The 16,718-nt window shown below is 39.1% G+C and overlaps 1 protein-coding gene across 1 annotated transcript in view; it reads right to left on the bottom strand.

Annotated features, from left to right (window-relative positions):
* The window catches only part of smurf2 (SMAD specific E3 ubiquitin protein ligase 2), a 127,410-nt gene that overhangs the window by 44,325 nt on the left and 66,367 nt on the right, over positions 1 to 16,718 (bottom strand). Inside the window, exons 5-8 of the mRNA XM_055653783.1 lie at positions 9,141 to 9,274; positions 6,673 to 6,738; positions 6,066 to 6,150; positions 1,551 to 1,634 (exon numbers count right to left, since the gene is read on the bottom strand). Coding sequence (XP_055509758.1) covers positions 1,551 to 1,634; positions 6,066 to 6,150; positions 6,673 to 6,738; positions 9,141 to 9,274 — 369 coding nt within the window. The remainder of the gene's footprint in view (positions 1 to 1,550; positions 1,635 to 6,065; positions 6,151 to 6,672; positions 6,739 to 9,140; positions 9,275 to 16,718) is intronic.

The raw sequence follows: 16,718 nt of genomic DNA, 5'->3' as shown, positions 1-16,718 counted from the left end.
ACCAAAACTGATTATCGTGAATAATCGGCTAATCATGAAGTAAGGATTAAGAAAAATTGTAGACTAAAACAGCCAATTCTTATCTAAAAGCAATCCAAACTAATTAATCACTCGAAACTCTGACATCACCAGCCCCAGCCTTCCAGGAAATAATTGAAGTTGAAAGACTGGTTTATGTTCACATGACTCACATCCGTCATCCTGCACGACAGGAAAGAGTCAGATATGATGGAATGTTTGAAGGAGACTGTTCTGAATAACCGGTGATGTCAGTGTTTCTTCATTTATGTAGGAATTTTTAAAAAAAGCCTTTTATCTGAATTTTAGATGCAAACTAATGCATATGGTGTCCCGAAATAATCACTATTGTACATACCAACATATGACTCGAGCTTGCTCAGTCATTTTATCAGATCATGACTGGTCTGATTGAAACTTCAACTTTGCATTCCTGTCTACCCTGGTAACCCTACACTCCCACCAGCTCATCACACATCTATCTACCACTGCTTTGAAAATATTTGAAGATTCTTAGTTTCACCCTTTGAGGCGGCAAGTTCCAGAGGTGGTTACACTTTTAATCACATTGCTTGCTGTAAGAAAAATGTAATTAATCTGGAAAGACGGCAAAGAAGATATACAAGGATGTTGTTGGGACTTGAGAGCCTGAGCTGGTGCCGTCAAACGTTCATCTTTCTTCAATCCGATCATCCCCAGAATCATTCTCGTAAACTTCCTCAGGACCCTCTCTAATGCCAGCACATCTTTCCTCAGATATGGGGCCCAAAACTGCTCACAATACTCCAAATGCGGTCTGACCAGTGCTTTATAAAGCCTCAGCATTACATCCCAGTTTTTATATTCTAGCCCTCTCGAAATAAATGCTAACATTGTGTTTGTCTTCTTTATTAATGATTCAACTTGCAAATTAACCTTTTGGGAATCCTGCACCAGCACTCCCAAGTCCCTTTGCATGTCCAATTTCTGAATCCTCTCCCCATTTAGAAAATAGTCTACGCCTTTATTTCTACTACCAAAATGCATGACTGCATGCTTTGCTACGCTGTTTTCCATCTGCCATTTCTTTGCCCACTCTCCTAACCTGTCCAAGTACTTCTGCAGAGTCCCTGCTTTCTCTACCTGCTCTCCACCTATCTTCATATCATGATGTATCGGAACCTAACATTTCATTGCTTCTAATACTTTCAAAGAAACATATTCTTCACAAAGAAATTGAACTCTGGCCAGTGGCAGAAGCATTAAATAAAGGAAGTCAACATTTGTAGTGGATAGGCTTAACTAAAGTAATTTTTAGTTAATGTGACAAATAATAATGTGGAATAGAAGCATTTATGGTTGAAGTATGAGAATGTGCATTGGGAAATTAGCATGTATAAAGATTTCAAAAATAGAATAGCAAACTAACAACATCCACCAAAAGGCTGGTCTTTTCCATCAAAATTATTATTATTATTTTTTAAACTTTAAGCAGACATTATTGCACCTTATATTATAGCAACTACAAGGAATTACCATCATCCTGTGCTTACCGAGTAGGTCTTTCCCACTGTGTTGTTCGTGTAATGTGGTTGAGATACTGTATCCGACCAGAGGCAGTTCTTCGTTCTTCCCAACTAATCAACAGAAACGGATCATAAATGACATTTCCAGGAAAGTGGAATAAGAATGTGTCCAAAGCCAACATTGGAAACAATTCGACACTAAGAAAAAAGGTTATCAAAACGCATTCCAAGACTTGGTTACAAACTCAGCAGTTGACAGAATGTACTTTGTATCGATGAAGTGATTACAAATTATTTGTCACAAAACACACTCCATTTTTTGTTCCAAGATCAGCACGTACTAGTGGATGCAGTATTAAAGGAATGCTGCACTATCAGTGGTGGGTATTTGTGTATTAAAGACAAGAATGAAAGTTATATTTGCCTGCCTGCCTGCCATACAAAACCTACAAATTTCCTGGTGTCCTAGCCAATGTTCATTATTCAATCAATACTGGCATAAGAAAGTAGATTACCCTAATGCATACAATGTTCACACCAATATTCCCAATAACTCCTACTTCACAGCTACATACAAGGCTTAAAACTATCTTCACCTTGGTGTGAATGCATCTCACATTGATTGTGTGAACTGACTTAGAGCTCACTGCCAACAAGGCAAGAGTGTTAAGAACAGTCTTTGATGAAAATCCAGGAGTATTAAATTAGGAAAACAAATACAGTGAATAAAAACGAAGCAAAAATAAGAACAACTTTTCTGACTATTGACAGCAGGAATCAAGGAAACAATCTGGGCATTGCTTAAACAGCAGAGTAGAAATTGGATTTGGAGGATCATCAAACATCACAAAAAAAACGGAAAACCAGATGCCAACTGAGATTTAATGATCAAAACGGAATCATTCCATGCAAATGCTGTCCGATGCGAATTTAAGATTTATACATGGAAGTGAAAATAATTAGAAGCTATTTAATATAAAAGAAATCTGAGGAGAGAATGGTTTTGTTAAAAGATGAATATTACCTAATGTGCTTTCATTTTACAGGCAGCAAGCTGTTTATTGCCTTTTTACAATTCATTTAAAAACGATTCCCAACTGACATATAATGCTGCATGTCCTTCATAGAAAAGTGAAGCAGCTGAATTTAGTGACACCAGCAAAATGGACTGGCTTGGTGTCAGTTTAGATCTGCACATTAACAGCAGTGTTTTCTGTCTTGTTCCCCAAACTGCCAGCTTTCTATACTGAGATTCTGATAGTGCAGCAAAATAAAAACAAAATTGAAGTTAGCTTTCCATCTCAGTTGGGACACATGGACATACTTCTAATATTATTATTTACTATGGCCTATAGAGGTATTTGATTCTTCAGTTATACGCAGTTCAAAATACAAAACAAGCTTATTTTCACAGTGGTCAAAAATAGACAATAGACAATAGGTTCAAGAGTAGGCCATTCGGCCCTTCGAGCCAGCACCGCCATTCAATGTGATCATGGCTGATCATCCCTAATCAGTACCCCGTTCCTGCCTTCTCCCCATATCCCCTGACTCCACTATTTTTAAGAGCCCTATCTAGCTCTCTCCTGAAAGCATCCACCACCCCCTGAGGCAGAGAATTCCACAGACTCACCACTCTCTGTGAGAAAACGTGTTTCCTCATCTCCGTTCTAAATGGCTTACTCCTTATTCTTAAACTGTGGCCCCTGGTACTGGACTCCCCCAACATCGGGAACATGTTTCCTGCCTCTAGCGTGTCCAAACCCTTAACAATCTTATATGTTTCAATGAGATATCCTCTCATCCTTCTAAACTCCCGAGTATACAAGTCCAGCTTGTGACAGCAGCATATGACAGTCCCGCCATCCCGTGAATTAACCTTGTAAACCTACGCTGCACTCCCTCAATAGCAAGAATGTCCTTCCTCAAATTAGGGGACCAAAACTGCACCCAATACTCCAGGTGTGGTCTCACTAGGGCTCTGTACAACTGCAGAAGGACCTCTTTGCTCCTATATTCGATTCCGCTTGTTATAAAGGCCAACATGCCATTCGCTTTCTTCACTATAAATAATACGAAAATAAATCAAGTTGAGGAGAAAAAAGTGTACTCGATATTCTGTAAGAAGAATCAGTCACAGCATTACCACGTGCATCAATGATATCCACTAACGAGCCAGCAAAATATATATTATTATATTAATAGGTCATCAATGTTGACAGTTTTGAATTTCAATTGCAAATCTCTTTGGAATTTGGCAACATACACATTTAGACCTATGCTAATTCCAGATAACTTTCACTCTAAAAATAAGCTCAATCAAAACTTCATTAAAGCATGTTGCCGCCAAAGCAAAAATGTTACCCAGATGAGGTGGTTCTGCAATCATTTGAGAACATACACCAGTGCCAATATTTTCTCACCACTAGAAAATTCAATGCCTGCAAACTGTTATTTTGTGTTGAAATGGCAGCTCATTAAAAAAATATGGAAAATGTTGAGCAAAAAGGTGACAATTATGAGGTGCGGTTTAGAGAAAACAAATCATTTTTTCATCTTTTCTTTCTAAGTACACGAACAGGCACCTGTTACGATATCTGCTGTGTAAAGCAAAGTGATTGCATCGGCAGGTTAAGCAGCCAATTAAATGGAAGAATTCTGAGATATCATGGAATATTTTATCGAACCTTACATTTAAATTAAAATATCGAACCAAATATTTTATTGAAAAATAGATTGGATATCAATGGCAAATCCACTCAAAGTACATTTTCTCGTGATTAAGAATATAGTAAGATGTTTAAGAAGCTGACAGATATGTTTGTAGACATCTCTCTCTAAAATCAAACTATACAAAACACTAAAATGTAGATGGTACAGGATTCAAAGGATTAAAAAATGTCTGTAACTTGAAGCAAGGGTAGAACTCTGGCAAAAAAGAGAGCATGTTTAAATAAAGATAATTGGCATCAAATGTTAACAAATGCGATTCAATCTCTCCTGATCTAACATATACAGCATTTTCTGTTCCTACTTATAATTATGAAACTTCAACACAATGGACTTGTTCTTAGATCAGAGTTTGTTGTTTACAAGTATGTGGCAATAAAATGTAGGCAACGAGCTAAAAGGAATCTGTAAAACTGTTTTTTCAATTCTTCCACAACTCAAAAATCTGCTCAGTATCCACTTGCCCATATCTTTTCTCCATTCAAAACTACAAAAAGAGACAACTAGGAGATAATGATACAGAATAATCCCAAAAGAGTGAAAGCAAACTCCAAACTCCAAACATACACTATAAACCCCACTGACTCCCATGGCTATCTGGACTACACTTCTTCCCACCCTGCTTCCTGTAAGGACTCCATCCCCTACTCCCAATTCCTCCGTCTACGCCGCATCTGCTCCACGGATGAGGCGTTCCACACCAGGACATCTGAAATGTCCTCACTATTCAGGGAACGGGGGTTCCCCTCCTCCACCATAAATGAGGCTCGCACCAGGGTCTCTTCCATACCCCGCAACACTGCTCTCTCTCCCCATCCCCGCACTCGCAACAAGGGCCGAGTCCCCCTAGTCCTCACCTTTCACCCCACCAGCCGTCACATACAAAAAATAATCCTCCGTCAGTTTCGCCACCTCCAACGTGACCCCACTACTCGCCACATCTTCCCATCTCCCCCCATATCTGCCTTCCGCAAAGACCGCTCCCTCCATAACTCCCTTGTCAATTCTTCCCTTCCCTCTCGGTCCACCCCCTCCCCGGGCACTTTCCCTTGCACCCGCAAGAGATGCAACACTTGTCCCTTTACCTCCCCCCTCGACTCCGTTCAAGGACCCAAGCAATCGTTCCAGGTGCGACAGAGGTTTACCTGCATCTCTTCCAACCTCATCTATTGCGTCCGCTGCTCTAGATGTCAGCAGATCTATATCGGTGAGACCAAGCGGAGGTTGGGCGATCGTTTCGCCGAACACCTCCGCTCGGTCCGCAATAACCAAGCTGACCTCCCGGTGGCTCAGCACTTCAACTCCCCCTCCCACTCCGCCTCCGACCTCTCTGTCCTGGGTCTCCTCCATGGCCACAGCGAGCAGCACCGGAAATTGGAGGAACAGCACCTCATATTCCGTTTGGGGAGTCTGCACCCCGGGGGCATGAACATCGACTTCTCCCAATTCTGTTAGTCCTTGCTGTCTCCTCCCCTTCCTCAGCTCCCCTGCTGTCTCCTCCCACCCTCCAGCCTTCCGGCTACTCCTCCTTTTCCCTTTCTTGTCCCCACCCACCCCCCCCCCTGATCAGTCTGATGAAGGGTTTCGGCCCGAAACGTTGCCTATTTCCTTCGCTCCATAGATGCTGCTGCACCCGCTGAGTTTCTCCAGCTTTTCTGTGTAACCAAACATTTTAAATATGAACTCCAAAAGTTGATGCATTTATCACCCTCTTTTACACTTTACATACTATTAACAATTCACAACAACATAAATAATGCTTCAGCTTTTCATAAAACTTCTCATACACTTATATTAATAATCATTTCTTACCCATCCGGCAAGTCATTGTCAAACAAACGACTACAATCCACAACAGGACCTCCACTGCCTATTCGATCTCTGGACTGAAGGCTCACTGTTAATAAATAAAGAAGCCAGTTCAATTAATCTATTTTTATAAATCTTCTTTGATTTAAAAGCAATTAAACGAATGTTCAATAACAAAGGTAAATAAAGATTTTTCTTTTGGTACCCCTGTGCAGAATAATAAGATACCTTGATCTGACAAAAATTAGTCAATCCAAGTGTTTAAAAATGAAACTTTTCACTGTGTATTAAAAATGTTTCTAAAGTTCACTTTTAAATGGCTGGTGATCAACTTCAACATTACGTCCCCATATTCAGCATTTCCAAGGTAAATGTCTTGTTCCCAACTGTGTATAGTTTTCAACTGTTACTAAACATTATGCCATTTTTGACAAGTTTATTTTCAACAGAAGGAAATGCCTCCAACCAAGTGAGACCTGAACATTACTGGTTGACTCATCCAGTCTTTTAGCAGCAAATGGTACACAAATGGTACACAAAGATTGTACTACGGTAGGCATTTAGATTAGTTCAGTGCTGCGTGTTCTTAAAACAATAATGTTTTACATACCTACTATCTGCCCTCTTACTGTATCATTATCGTTAGGGCTCAGTTTGCACAGATCCAGCCTCTGGTCTATAAAATAAATGAAAACCTTATTATAAACAAATTATTCCTAGTCATCTATTCACTCTTAACAATATTCAGCATTGTCATGTCAATCGTATTCTGAAGTTAATACCATATATATACTTAAGTATTGTTTTCAACTACACGAGTCTGATTAATTTTAACAGGTGATAGGTTGCTACATTTACACAATTGTACTTGGTTCAATTGTTTGTAAAACTTCACAAGGTCATTCTATGCAAAGGATGATTAGAAAATTAAAATTTAGCTGATGGTATTATTGAATATGGACCTTTTATTACAATGCAATACAGGCAAGTACACCTCGTGGTACTGTTTAATTTTGCCCTACTGATTTTAATAGACATTTTGAATGAGATAGTTAATTCAATTTACAGGAGTGTCTCCAATTTCTGGACAGCATACTTTAAAGTAGATGCAAAGGCTTTGGAACTACAGTGCCCTCCATAATATTTGGGACAAAGACCCATCATTTATTTATTTGCCACTGAACTCCAGAATTTGAGATTTGTACTAGAAAAAAAAATCACATGTGGTTAAAGTGCACATTGTGAGATTTTAATAAAGGCCATTTTTATACATTTTGGTTTCACCATGTAGAAATTACAGCAGTGTTGAAACATAGTCCCCCCATTTCAGGGCACCATATTGTTTGGCACACAGCAATGTCATATAAATGATAGTAGTCATGTTTAGTATTTTTGTTGCATATCTTTTGCATGCAATGACTGCTTGAAGTCTGCAATTCATGGTCATCATCTGTTGCTGGGTGTCTTCTCTGGTGACACTCTGCCAGGCTTGCATTTTTAAGCTTATGCTTGTTTTGGGGGCAAGTCCCCTTCAGCATATAAAAGGAATGCTCAATTAGGTTCAGATCGAGTGATTGACATGGCCAGTCAAGAACTGACCATTTTTTAGCTTTGAAAAACTCCTTTGTTGCTTTAGCAGTATGTTTGGGATCATTGTCTTGCTGCAGAATGAACTGCGGGCCAATGAGTTTTGTGGCATCTGTTTGAACTTGAACGGATAGGATGTCTATACACTTCAGAATTCATTATGCTACTACCAACAGCAGTTGTATCATCAATGAAGATTAGTGAAGATACCTTCAGCAGCCATACATGCCCAGATGCTCTCTTATACTTGCATTAAGGAGGCAATTAAACACACCTGAGCAATTACAAACGCCTGTGAAGGCATATGTCCCAAACATTATGGTGCCCTGAAATGGGGGTACTATGTATAAACACAGCTGTAATTTCTACATGGTGAAATCAAAATGTGTAAAAATGGCCTTTATTAAAATCTGATAATGTGCACTTTAACCACATGTGATATTTTTCTATTACAAATCTCAAATTGTGGAGTACCGAGGCAAATAAATAAATGATGGGTCTTTGTCCCAAACATTGTCTATGTCACTGTATACAGAAGACATAGACCAGAATGGGGTTGAGAGATTCCAGTCACGTGGAAAAACTAAGGAAGTTGGGAAGTTCTTCTCGTGAAGAAGGCTAAAAAGATTTAATAGAGGTAATTTAAAATCATGTTAGGTTTCAAAAGAATAAAGTGAAAACTGTTTCTAGAGATTGAATGACGACTATGAACCTGAAGCCACAATCTCATGTTTCTTCTGTATTGTTTGTTGTACGATTTGATGTAGGATACAGGCAGAACAACCAGTTCTTCTTCAGAAAACCATTATTGAATCTTTTATAGAAATCTATAAAAGTGAATGTGGGAGATGCACTAAGTGGCCTTGAGGTAATGACCAATTTTTGCTTTTATTTCATCCCTCCACTACCGACTGTCATATGGTCAAAATTCAAAATTCAGAGATGTGTTTTCACCCAATCCACTTCAGTCTCAGTGGCAAAACATCTTCAACAGCTAAGACAAGTATAATTGCAACCTGGCAACCTCTTCCCTCACATTTGACAATGACCAGGCTATTAAAACATAACAATTTACCAAAAGAAAACAAAAATACATAATTCACAATTTTCAACCTGAAATCTGTTAAAAAGACGTTTCAGGTCAAAGTTTGATCCCAGTGCACTGTGTTCTATTAAATGGAAAATCAGTTTGCTGTCCTTCTCAATTATCAAACATTTCTAATTGAAACCAACTCTTTTTAAAGAGGCATCATTGAAAATCTAAAATATAACTTGATGTGTTAGAGACCTGAAACACTGGAAATACTCAGCAGGTCAAGCAGCATCAACGGAAATAGAAACATTTCCAGTCGAAGGCATTTCATCAGAATTGCGATATGAGTTCCAGAAAAAAAGTTCCAAAATTAAGAGGCTTGATGTTATCTGAAATTAAAATCAGCAAGTCTAGATTATCATCAATTTAGTCTTTGTCTTTCAATTGTTTATACTCACAACCAGTATCTTTAAGGCGATTAATTGCATTGGAAAGGAGTCGCACGCAGCCAAGAAAACCTGCACCCTGTTTTTTATGGATTTTCTTATGATTCCAAACACTGATAGTTATAGAATCTGACCTCCCAATATATCTGAAAAAGAATACATAAAGTACCAAAATCATGTCAACCATTTATATAATATTCTACTTGCATCATTCTCATCAAAGTTAATTTCAAAAAGGGAAGCGAATAGATAAACTCTATTTTTCCATTCTGCACTTTCTGGTTACAGCATGTCACATGCTACCCAAGGCAACAAACATACAAGATTCTTGGTCCTTTTGGAAAATAAAAGAATACAGTATGCCAATTAACCACTAAATTCTGTTCCTATAGTTCAATAACATCTTGATTTATTTTCATCTTGTCAATAATCCTTTTTAAAACATTTACCACTGGCTTGTGAAATCTATAGCATTTATTACCCTTTGCATTATAGTTTCACACATCCACTCACCTTTGCGTAGAAAATGACACAACAGTCCAGCTTTGATTTTTAGATTGAGTTTCCTGACCAAGACTTCCTGACCAGCTGAAGTTTCTCTTTATCTTCCCTATCAATTCCTTTTAAACCATAAAACCTCAATCAAATCACCCACTTCCTTCTATATTGCAGCAAATATATTTTTTGATTCTCAAGTTTTCTCAGTTCATAACTTAATTTTCATGCTCTGATAACATTTGTGTCAATAAATACTGCAATTTGTCCAACCATGAAGTAATCAGAACTGTATGGAGCATTCAGGATATTGTGCAACCAAGGATGTGCAGCACCAAATGCAGTGGAACCGGACTGTTACTAACAATCTTAAGAATTTATTTTTTGTTTACTAATTTCTGCACTTCCTCTCCTGAACTGAGCTTCCTTGATGGCCAAAAGGCCACTCTTTTAAGTGCCAATGGAGTGAATACTGTCTATTTAATAGTGGTCACGATCAAAACCAATATTAATTCTGCACCAGCCTCAGCCGTCAGAATGTCATTGGCTAGCAGTCAGAAACAGAGATCTGAATTATTTGCCTATTCATATCCCAAGTACGCAGAGGATAATTGCTACATTATCTGAGATCAACTCAGAACAATACATTAATCAAATTTAGTTGCTATACACATGCTGAAAGATCAGGTTCAAATATTTAGATTAGTCCTAGGGCTCTCAATCTGTGTAAATATGTTTTCTATATCATTTGATTGTTGAAACCCTACATCTGAGTTTGTTAATGTATTAATATACAGATTAATAACATTGAATAATTAAAAAAATCAGATCAATAGTACTGTTTTTAAATCGACGACATAGTGCAAAATCTTTTAATTGGATAAAGAGTCCCAATACTTCATAAAAATGTTTCCTCAAGTTGATTGGTTGCGACTTCATTTCTAAATTGTCTCCAAAGGCAAAAATGGAAAAATTTCAGATAGCTGAATGGAAAAAAGCCAAGAATAAAGTCAGCCAAACTGAAATGTATTTCCAAGATTCTTGTCCTTCTTTAATTTTGCATGCAAGAGGCAAGGTTAACCTATATTCCCAATATCATATAAAGTCTATTATCTCTGCAATTGATGGCCTCTCTTCAGTTCCCTTGCAAGAAAATGCTACGTGTCAGAGTTTTTTTGAGCTATTCAAGGATGTATATTCTTGTTTAGAATGGCATTAAGTTCTTAGAATGTCTATATATTGATATTCCATTCTAATGACCGATCAACAGCAGAATCTTTCATATCCAGCACCATTTTTTGTTCAATTCCTCCAACCACTCTATTCCTGGGGTAAATGATATTTATTCATTGTTATTTTCCGCATTGTAGCAGAAGCTTTGCAACATTGCCATTTAATTGTTATTATAAAGCAATTATATTAGATACAAATTCAGTGAAATACATCTCCCTTTCTAAGCCTGCAAACAAGATAAATTATGAGTAAATGAAAGATCATAGTAACTTTGTAACAAAGCAAATGGTTTTCCAGGAAGCACAGGCCAACAAGAAAATGTCAAAAATTACATTCACTTTTACAATGGAAAATGTTCATGACATTTAAAGACTGGGATTGACGGATGTCTATCTATTTCCAATAGTATGTCCATAATGTTTGCAAAGTGCTGATCTTTTTTTTAATTTATAATGCTTTCTTTCAAAGCAAAATTACCTACGGTGGGATGCTGTGAACCTTCTCATCTTAGCCGATAGTGATAACTCACCAATTCACCTCCGAAACTTAACTCAACATTGGCCATTTTTGGGCAACCACGAATGTCCTTAAGTGCTCATGAGGATGGCATGAGCACTTACGGGGCATGAAACCCATAGTTAGCATGGATCATTGCGCTAGGTTACCTCTGAGATAGGGATCTCAAAGTACTAGAGTGATGCCATCAATGCTGTTTCCTCCAAACATTCCAAATTATTGGAAGGGTAAGCGAGCAGATCTGGCAAAGCCACGTGTCTCAATGGTGTCAGCCCTAGGATACTCAAGGTGTGTGCCAGTCAGTTGTGCAGAGTACTGAGCCTGATTAGGGTTCCTGTGTTGTGGAAGACATCCTGCCTGGTTCCTGTACAAACGAGGATGTGCCCCAGCTCCTCCAATGACTACAGACTGACTTCAGACATCATGTGAGGCTGGTGCTCACTCACCTGCGACCCCTGGATGAACCCTACCTAGACCCCCTGCAGTTCGCTTCCCAAACACAGATGGGGGTTGAGGACGCCATCATCCACCTACTCCATCGTTCCTATGCTCACCTGGATAAGCCAGGAAAAACCGTGAGAGTCATGTTTAACTTCTCCAGTGCTTTTATCACCATCTGACCCGAACTGCTAGGGAGCAAACTGACAAAGTTGTGGGTGGATGCTCCATTGGTGTCCTGGATCACCAACTACCTGACTGGACGACCACAATATGTCCGGCTACAGAACTGTGTCTCAGACATGGTAGTGAGCAACTCAGGGGCCCCACATGGGACAGTCCTCTCTCCCTTCCTGTTCTACATCTACACCTCGGACTTCACATATAGCTCGGACTGCTGCCACCTGCAGAAGTTTTCAGACGAGGGGAGGGAAGCTGAATACAGAGGTGTACAACTACTTTGTTGAGTGGTGTGGGTTGAATCACCTGCAGCTAAGGAGTTAGGAGTTAATGGTGGACTTTAGGAGGAGAAGATCACCCCTGTCCCGTCTCCATCAATGGTGTGATTGTGCAGTTTACCTTCAAAATTCAAGATACATTTAATTGTCACATGTGCCAGATGGCACAGTGAAATGAAATTCCCATACAGCCATACAATTAAAAAAAATTGTATGGCTGTATATAAATACCTTGGGTATTTACCTTGGAGTTACAATTACATTACAAATACCTTGGAGCATACCTGGACTGGTCCCGGAACGCTGAGGCTGTGTACAAGAAGGGACAGAGCCAGATATACTTTTTGAGAAGGCTCCGCTCCTTCAACGTCTGCAGTATGATGCTGCAGATGTTCTACCAACATCGGTATTAGCCAGTGCCATCTTCTTTGCTGTCGTGTGCTGGGGCAGCAGGGTGAAGGCCGCGGACGTCAATAGGATTAACAAACTCATCAGGAAGGCTGGCTCCGTCCTGGGGACGGAGTTGGATTCATGGGAGGTGGTCATGGAGGGGAGGATGCTCCTCAAACTGCACAGCATCCTGGACAATACAGTTCATCCCCTCCATGACACACTGGTCAACCTGGGGAATATCTTCAGCAACAGACTGGTTCCACCAAGATGCAGTACAGAACGCCACAGGAGAGATCCTACTTCCCTGTGGCCATCAAACTGTACAACTCCTACTCCTTCTGTCGTGGAGAAGACTGACTCGCCTCTCCTCCCCCTTCCCCAATCTTTATCTTTGCACATCCCCAATCCCTTTCACTCGTCACTTTAATTTCATGATTCATGTAGTTGGTGTTTTATGACTGTTGGCAGATCAATTTCCCTCCTGGGATAAATAAAGTTCTGTCATATCGTATTGAGCCAGCATTAGTCTCCTCTCCCTGACCAACATTCCTAGCACCGAGGTGTGGTTACACTCAATCAGCTCCATTTGGACGGCCACACCACTTACAAGTTCAACACCATATTCCCAAAGCAAACTGTCTGCCAAGCTCTATCACAGTAAGAGAAAACTAGGAGGATAAAAGAACATTCAAGGATATGTTCAAATTCTTAGTAAAACAAAAATGCAACTTTTGCTCTGACTCTTGCAAACACCTGCTACATAGCCGCAAGTAGGGTGGGAGCATTCAGGTAATTTAGAGAATGTAGAAACCATGCTTCTTGTGCACAAAGACGCTTTGTTCAAATGATGAAGTGCTACATCTCACAAACTACTCACCCACCTGGCCCCGTCAGGCACCTCCTGCCCCAACTGTGGAGGACTCTGTGGTTACCCACACTAACTTCATCAATTACCCCAGAAACCACAAAATCAAGAATGGTAGCAAGTCATCTGCAATGCTAAGGGGGTCGGACAAATATGGCAACACCAAAAAGTATCCATTTAAATTGTGAAATGAGTTTGAAAAATGCACAGCTGACAAGACACACAAAAGCAATTCTATCAGTAATAATCTATAGTACTTTACAAAATGCCGTGGACATAAACATTCCTGAAGGAAAAAAAAATCCTTAAACCACTGATACTTAAAACAACTTCAACCATGCCACTAAATGTCTGTGTGTGACCTTGGTAACAAATGCGTTTCAGCACATGTTCTGTTTTGCCACTGCAGCTCAATGTTCGATTTTAAGGACATGATGGTCTGGCTCACAGGCTCTGCTGCAGAATCAGATGATTTTAGTCTAGAATTGGGTGGGTGGAAGGCAAGCTCTGGAAGTGGCAAACAGGTAGATCAGAAACCTCCAGAGTCTGATTAGTCAGTCAAGTCTGTCTAGTGTAGCAGAGGCTGGACATCACAGAATTTGCAATTTTGCAGCTTTGATGGGTCCTTGAAAATCCATTAGAAAGATGTCGACCATCTAACAAAACAGACAAGAGCACATTTCTAAAAAAAAAAAATGTTGATCTTCCCTGCCTTCCATTTTTAATAGGTTTGGCTTAAACTACAAAATTCTACCGCTCTACTTCACTTTAATCAGAATGTGAAGAAAATAATGTGCTTTTTATAGAGTAAAAATACAGTTAAACAAAAGATTGGTACAATAAATTGATAGGAATTAGAGATTCAGCAGTAATGCATTCAAACATCAGCAAACTTTATTACAAACACCTGGAAATGTGCCTTGTCCTTGATCATGGTTGCATTTTTCCATTTGTGGTCCTCTAGCAAATAAACAAGTGAAGAGATGTTCATTATTTTTGGTACTGATTATTTTCTGGTTAAGTATAGTTAGATTGGACTTCCTCCTTCCATTCAGTCCTAATAATACACCTAAATTATAGAAGAGGAGAACCCTCTATAGTATCAAATCTGATTGTCTCTCTGCCAATTTAGTAGCACAGAGAACATGTAGGTGATGCAGTTGGCGCCAGGCCAAAATGTGTGGCAACTGCCAACTCATTTTCCATTCTGCCAGCAGTCAAAACAGAATTCCATCCATCTATATGGATTTAAGCAAAAAAAAAGTCAGAATTATTAAAATATTAACATGTCTTTACTGTGCTGAAAAAAATCCATTGCATTTCACATAAATTAATCATAAAAAAGGCAAACTAAGGAAGTCGCCTTAAATTAGCAAAAATCTGGCAATTCAGAAAATGATTTAGGAAAACAGTTTTGGGCAGTCTGGAAGAACAGAATGGCAAAAGTAGATTGTATAGAAGTTACCAAACTGGAATTACCAGCCTGAAATAACCTTAATGTGCAAATGAAGATATTCTATCTGGACCATTAAGTGGAAAAATTCAATGCAACAAGTACTGGAGTAACAAGTAAAGTAACAAAATAAGAAGCCCAAGTATGTGGCAATGGGGTAATGAGTTTAGAGATACCCAAGTTTTACGGTTTTAATGGCTTCCTGGGGGTTGGTCCGAATGGACGGCACACACATTCATCTTGTTACTTCTTACTAAAATTCAAATATTTGCAACTATTTTCTGACGTCAGATCTAAATATTTCTATTTCACCTTCAGCCTGTAAACATTAAGACAGACATTTTTTGATCATGTTGCTGGGATCACCCATTCCAGAGACAAGTCCTGCCCTCCCCTGTGGTTATGTTGCGTAATACATAACAAAATACGTATTAAAATACAATAGTGTTTCCACAAGCTCGTTCTGTAATGAAGCCAAAAGTCATTCTTATTGTTAAGTGAAAAAGGGGAATTGTTTCAAGTTTTCATTTTATCAACATTAAGAGATCTAAATGATTTTTTTCCATTAAGCATGTTCCTCTAACAGCAATATTCTCAAGATTAGTTAATTCTGCTTCTAATTGGGTGAAACCTGGAGTTTTGAAGGCTAAGTTCTGTGTCGCCTCTGTGGAGCCTCTTCCTAAAGGTTACCAGAGGATAACGTCAAACCACTGGGGAAATATACAATAGATGCTTCATGGCGGAAAATGCTCACTATCAGGGTGTGTGATGGTTTCTCTTTGGACACATTCCAGAATACTAACTATGAATAAGTGGAAAGGCTGCTCCTTGTTAGGAACAAAAAATCTCTTTAAAAGCCTGGTCGAATAATTCACGACAGGAAAAAAAACTGTCAATCAGGGAAGCCCCTCATTACTTTTAGTACCAGACAGAAATGGTTTCAAATAAAATTATTGTATACAAGGCACTACATAATTAATGCATCAAAAACAGCACAACTCAGAAATCGATACGCTGCTCATTATAGAATGGCTCAAATGCGGCGTTAGAACTTTGTTGAGCTTAACTATACGTGCTTGATGTGATCATTGTTTTTTTTAACAAGTCAAAGGGTCTTCTCAAAATATTTACTACTCCTTTTGAATTTAATTCTTCCATATTTTATTTCTCCCATCATCACCACCACTAATCACTGACCTACTTCACCTTCCATTTACTGCCATCCACTGCCCTCTCACCAATCATCCCCCTCAAGATCAGCAAGTCATGAATGAGCTACGGCTGTGAGATTTGTTAATACTGCAACAAAGAGCTATGCACTTACTTCTACAGGAGGAAATCATTGCCTCACAATACAGCTAGAGACTCAGACAACCACAAGGAAGGTGTCAACATCTATAGTCAATTAACTGCAGCGTGCTAAATGCTCAGAAGTCTCCTCCAGTATATATCTAGTAAGCAGTCAAAAAATTAATGGAATACCAAAGTCCAAGGCACATTTCATGGAAGGTTAGCTGATTACAACCACTTTGTTACACAAATGCTACACTTTGAGCACCTGATTAAGTAAGGAAATTGCGTAGAACTCCTGTCTTTGACTACAATTCTGCAACCTACAAATGCATTTTGTACAATGGCATGAAAAGGATCAGGCTTGGTGTCAATACGATGGAACAGTCGTGTGTTCTGTACATGCACAAGGCATCTCAGATGGACGACAGATGGCACAATGGGCTAAG

The sequence above is a fragment of the Leucoraja erinacea genome, chromosome 23, assembly GCF_028641065.1.
Source record: "Leucoraja erinacea ecotype New England chromosome 23, Leri_hhj_1, whole genome shotgun sequence".
NCBI classification, from domain to species: Eukaryota; Metazoa; Chordata; class Chondrichthyes; order Rajiformes; family Rajidae; genus Leucoraja; species Leucoraja erinaceus.
Note: the sequence above shows the minus strand (reverse complement) of the source record. Positions and strands in the feature narration are given on the sequence as shown.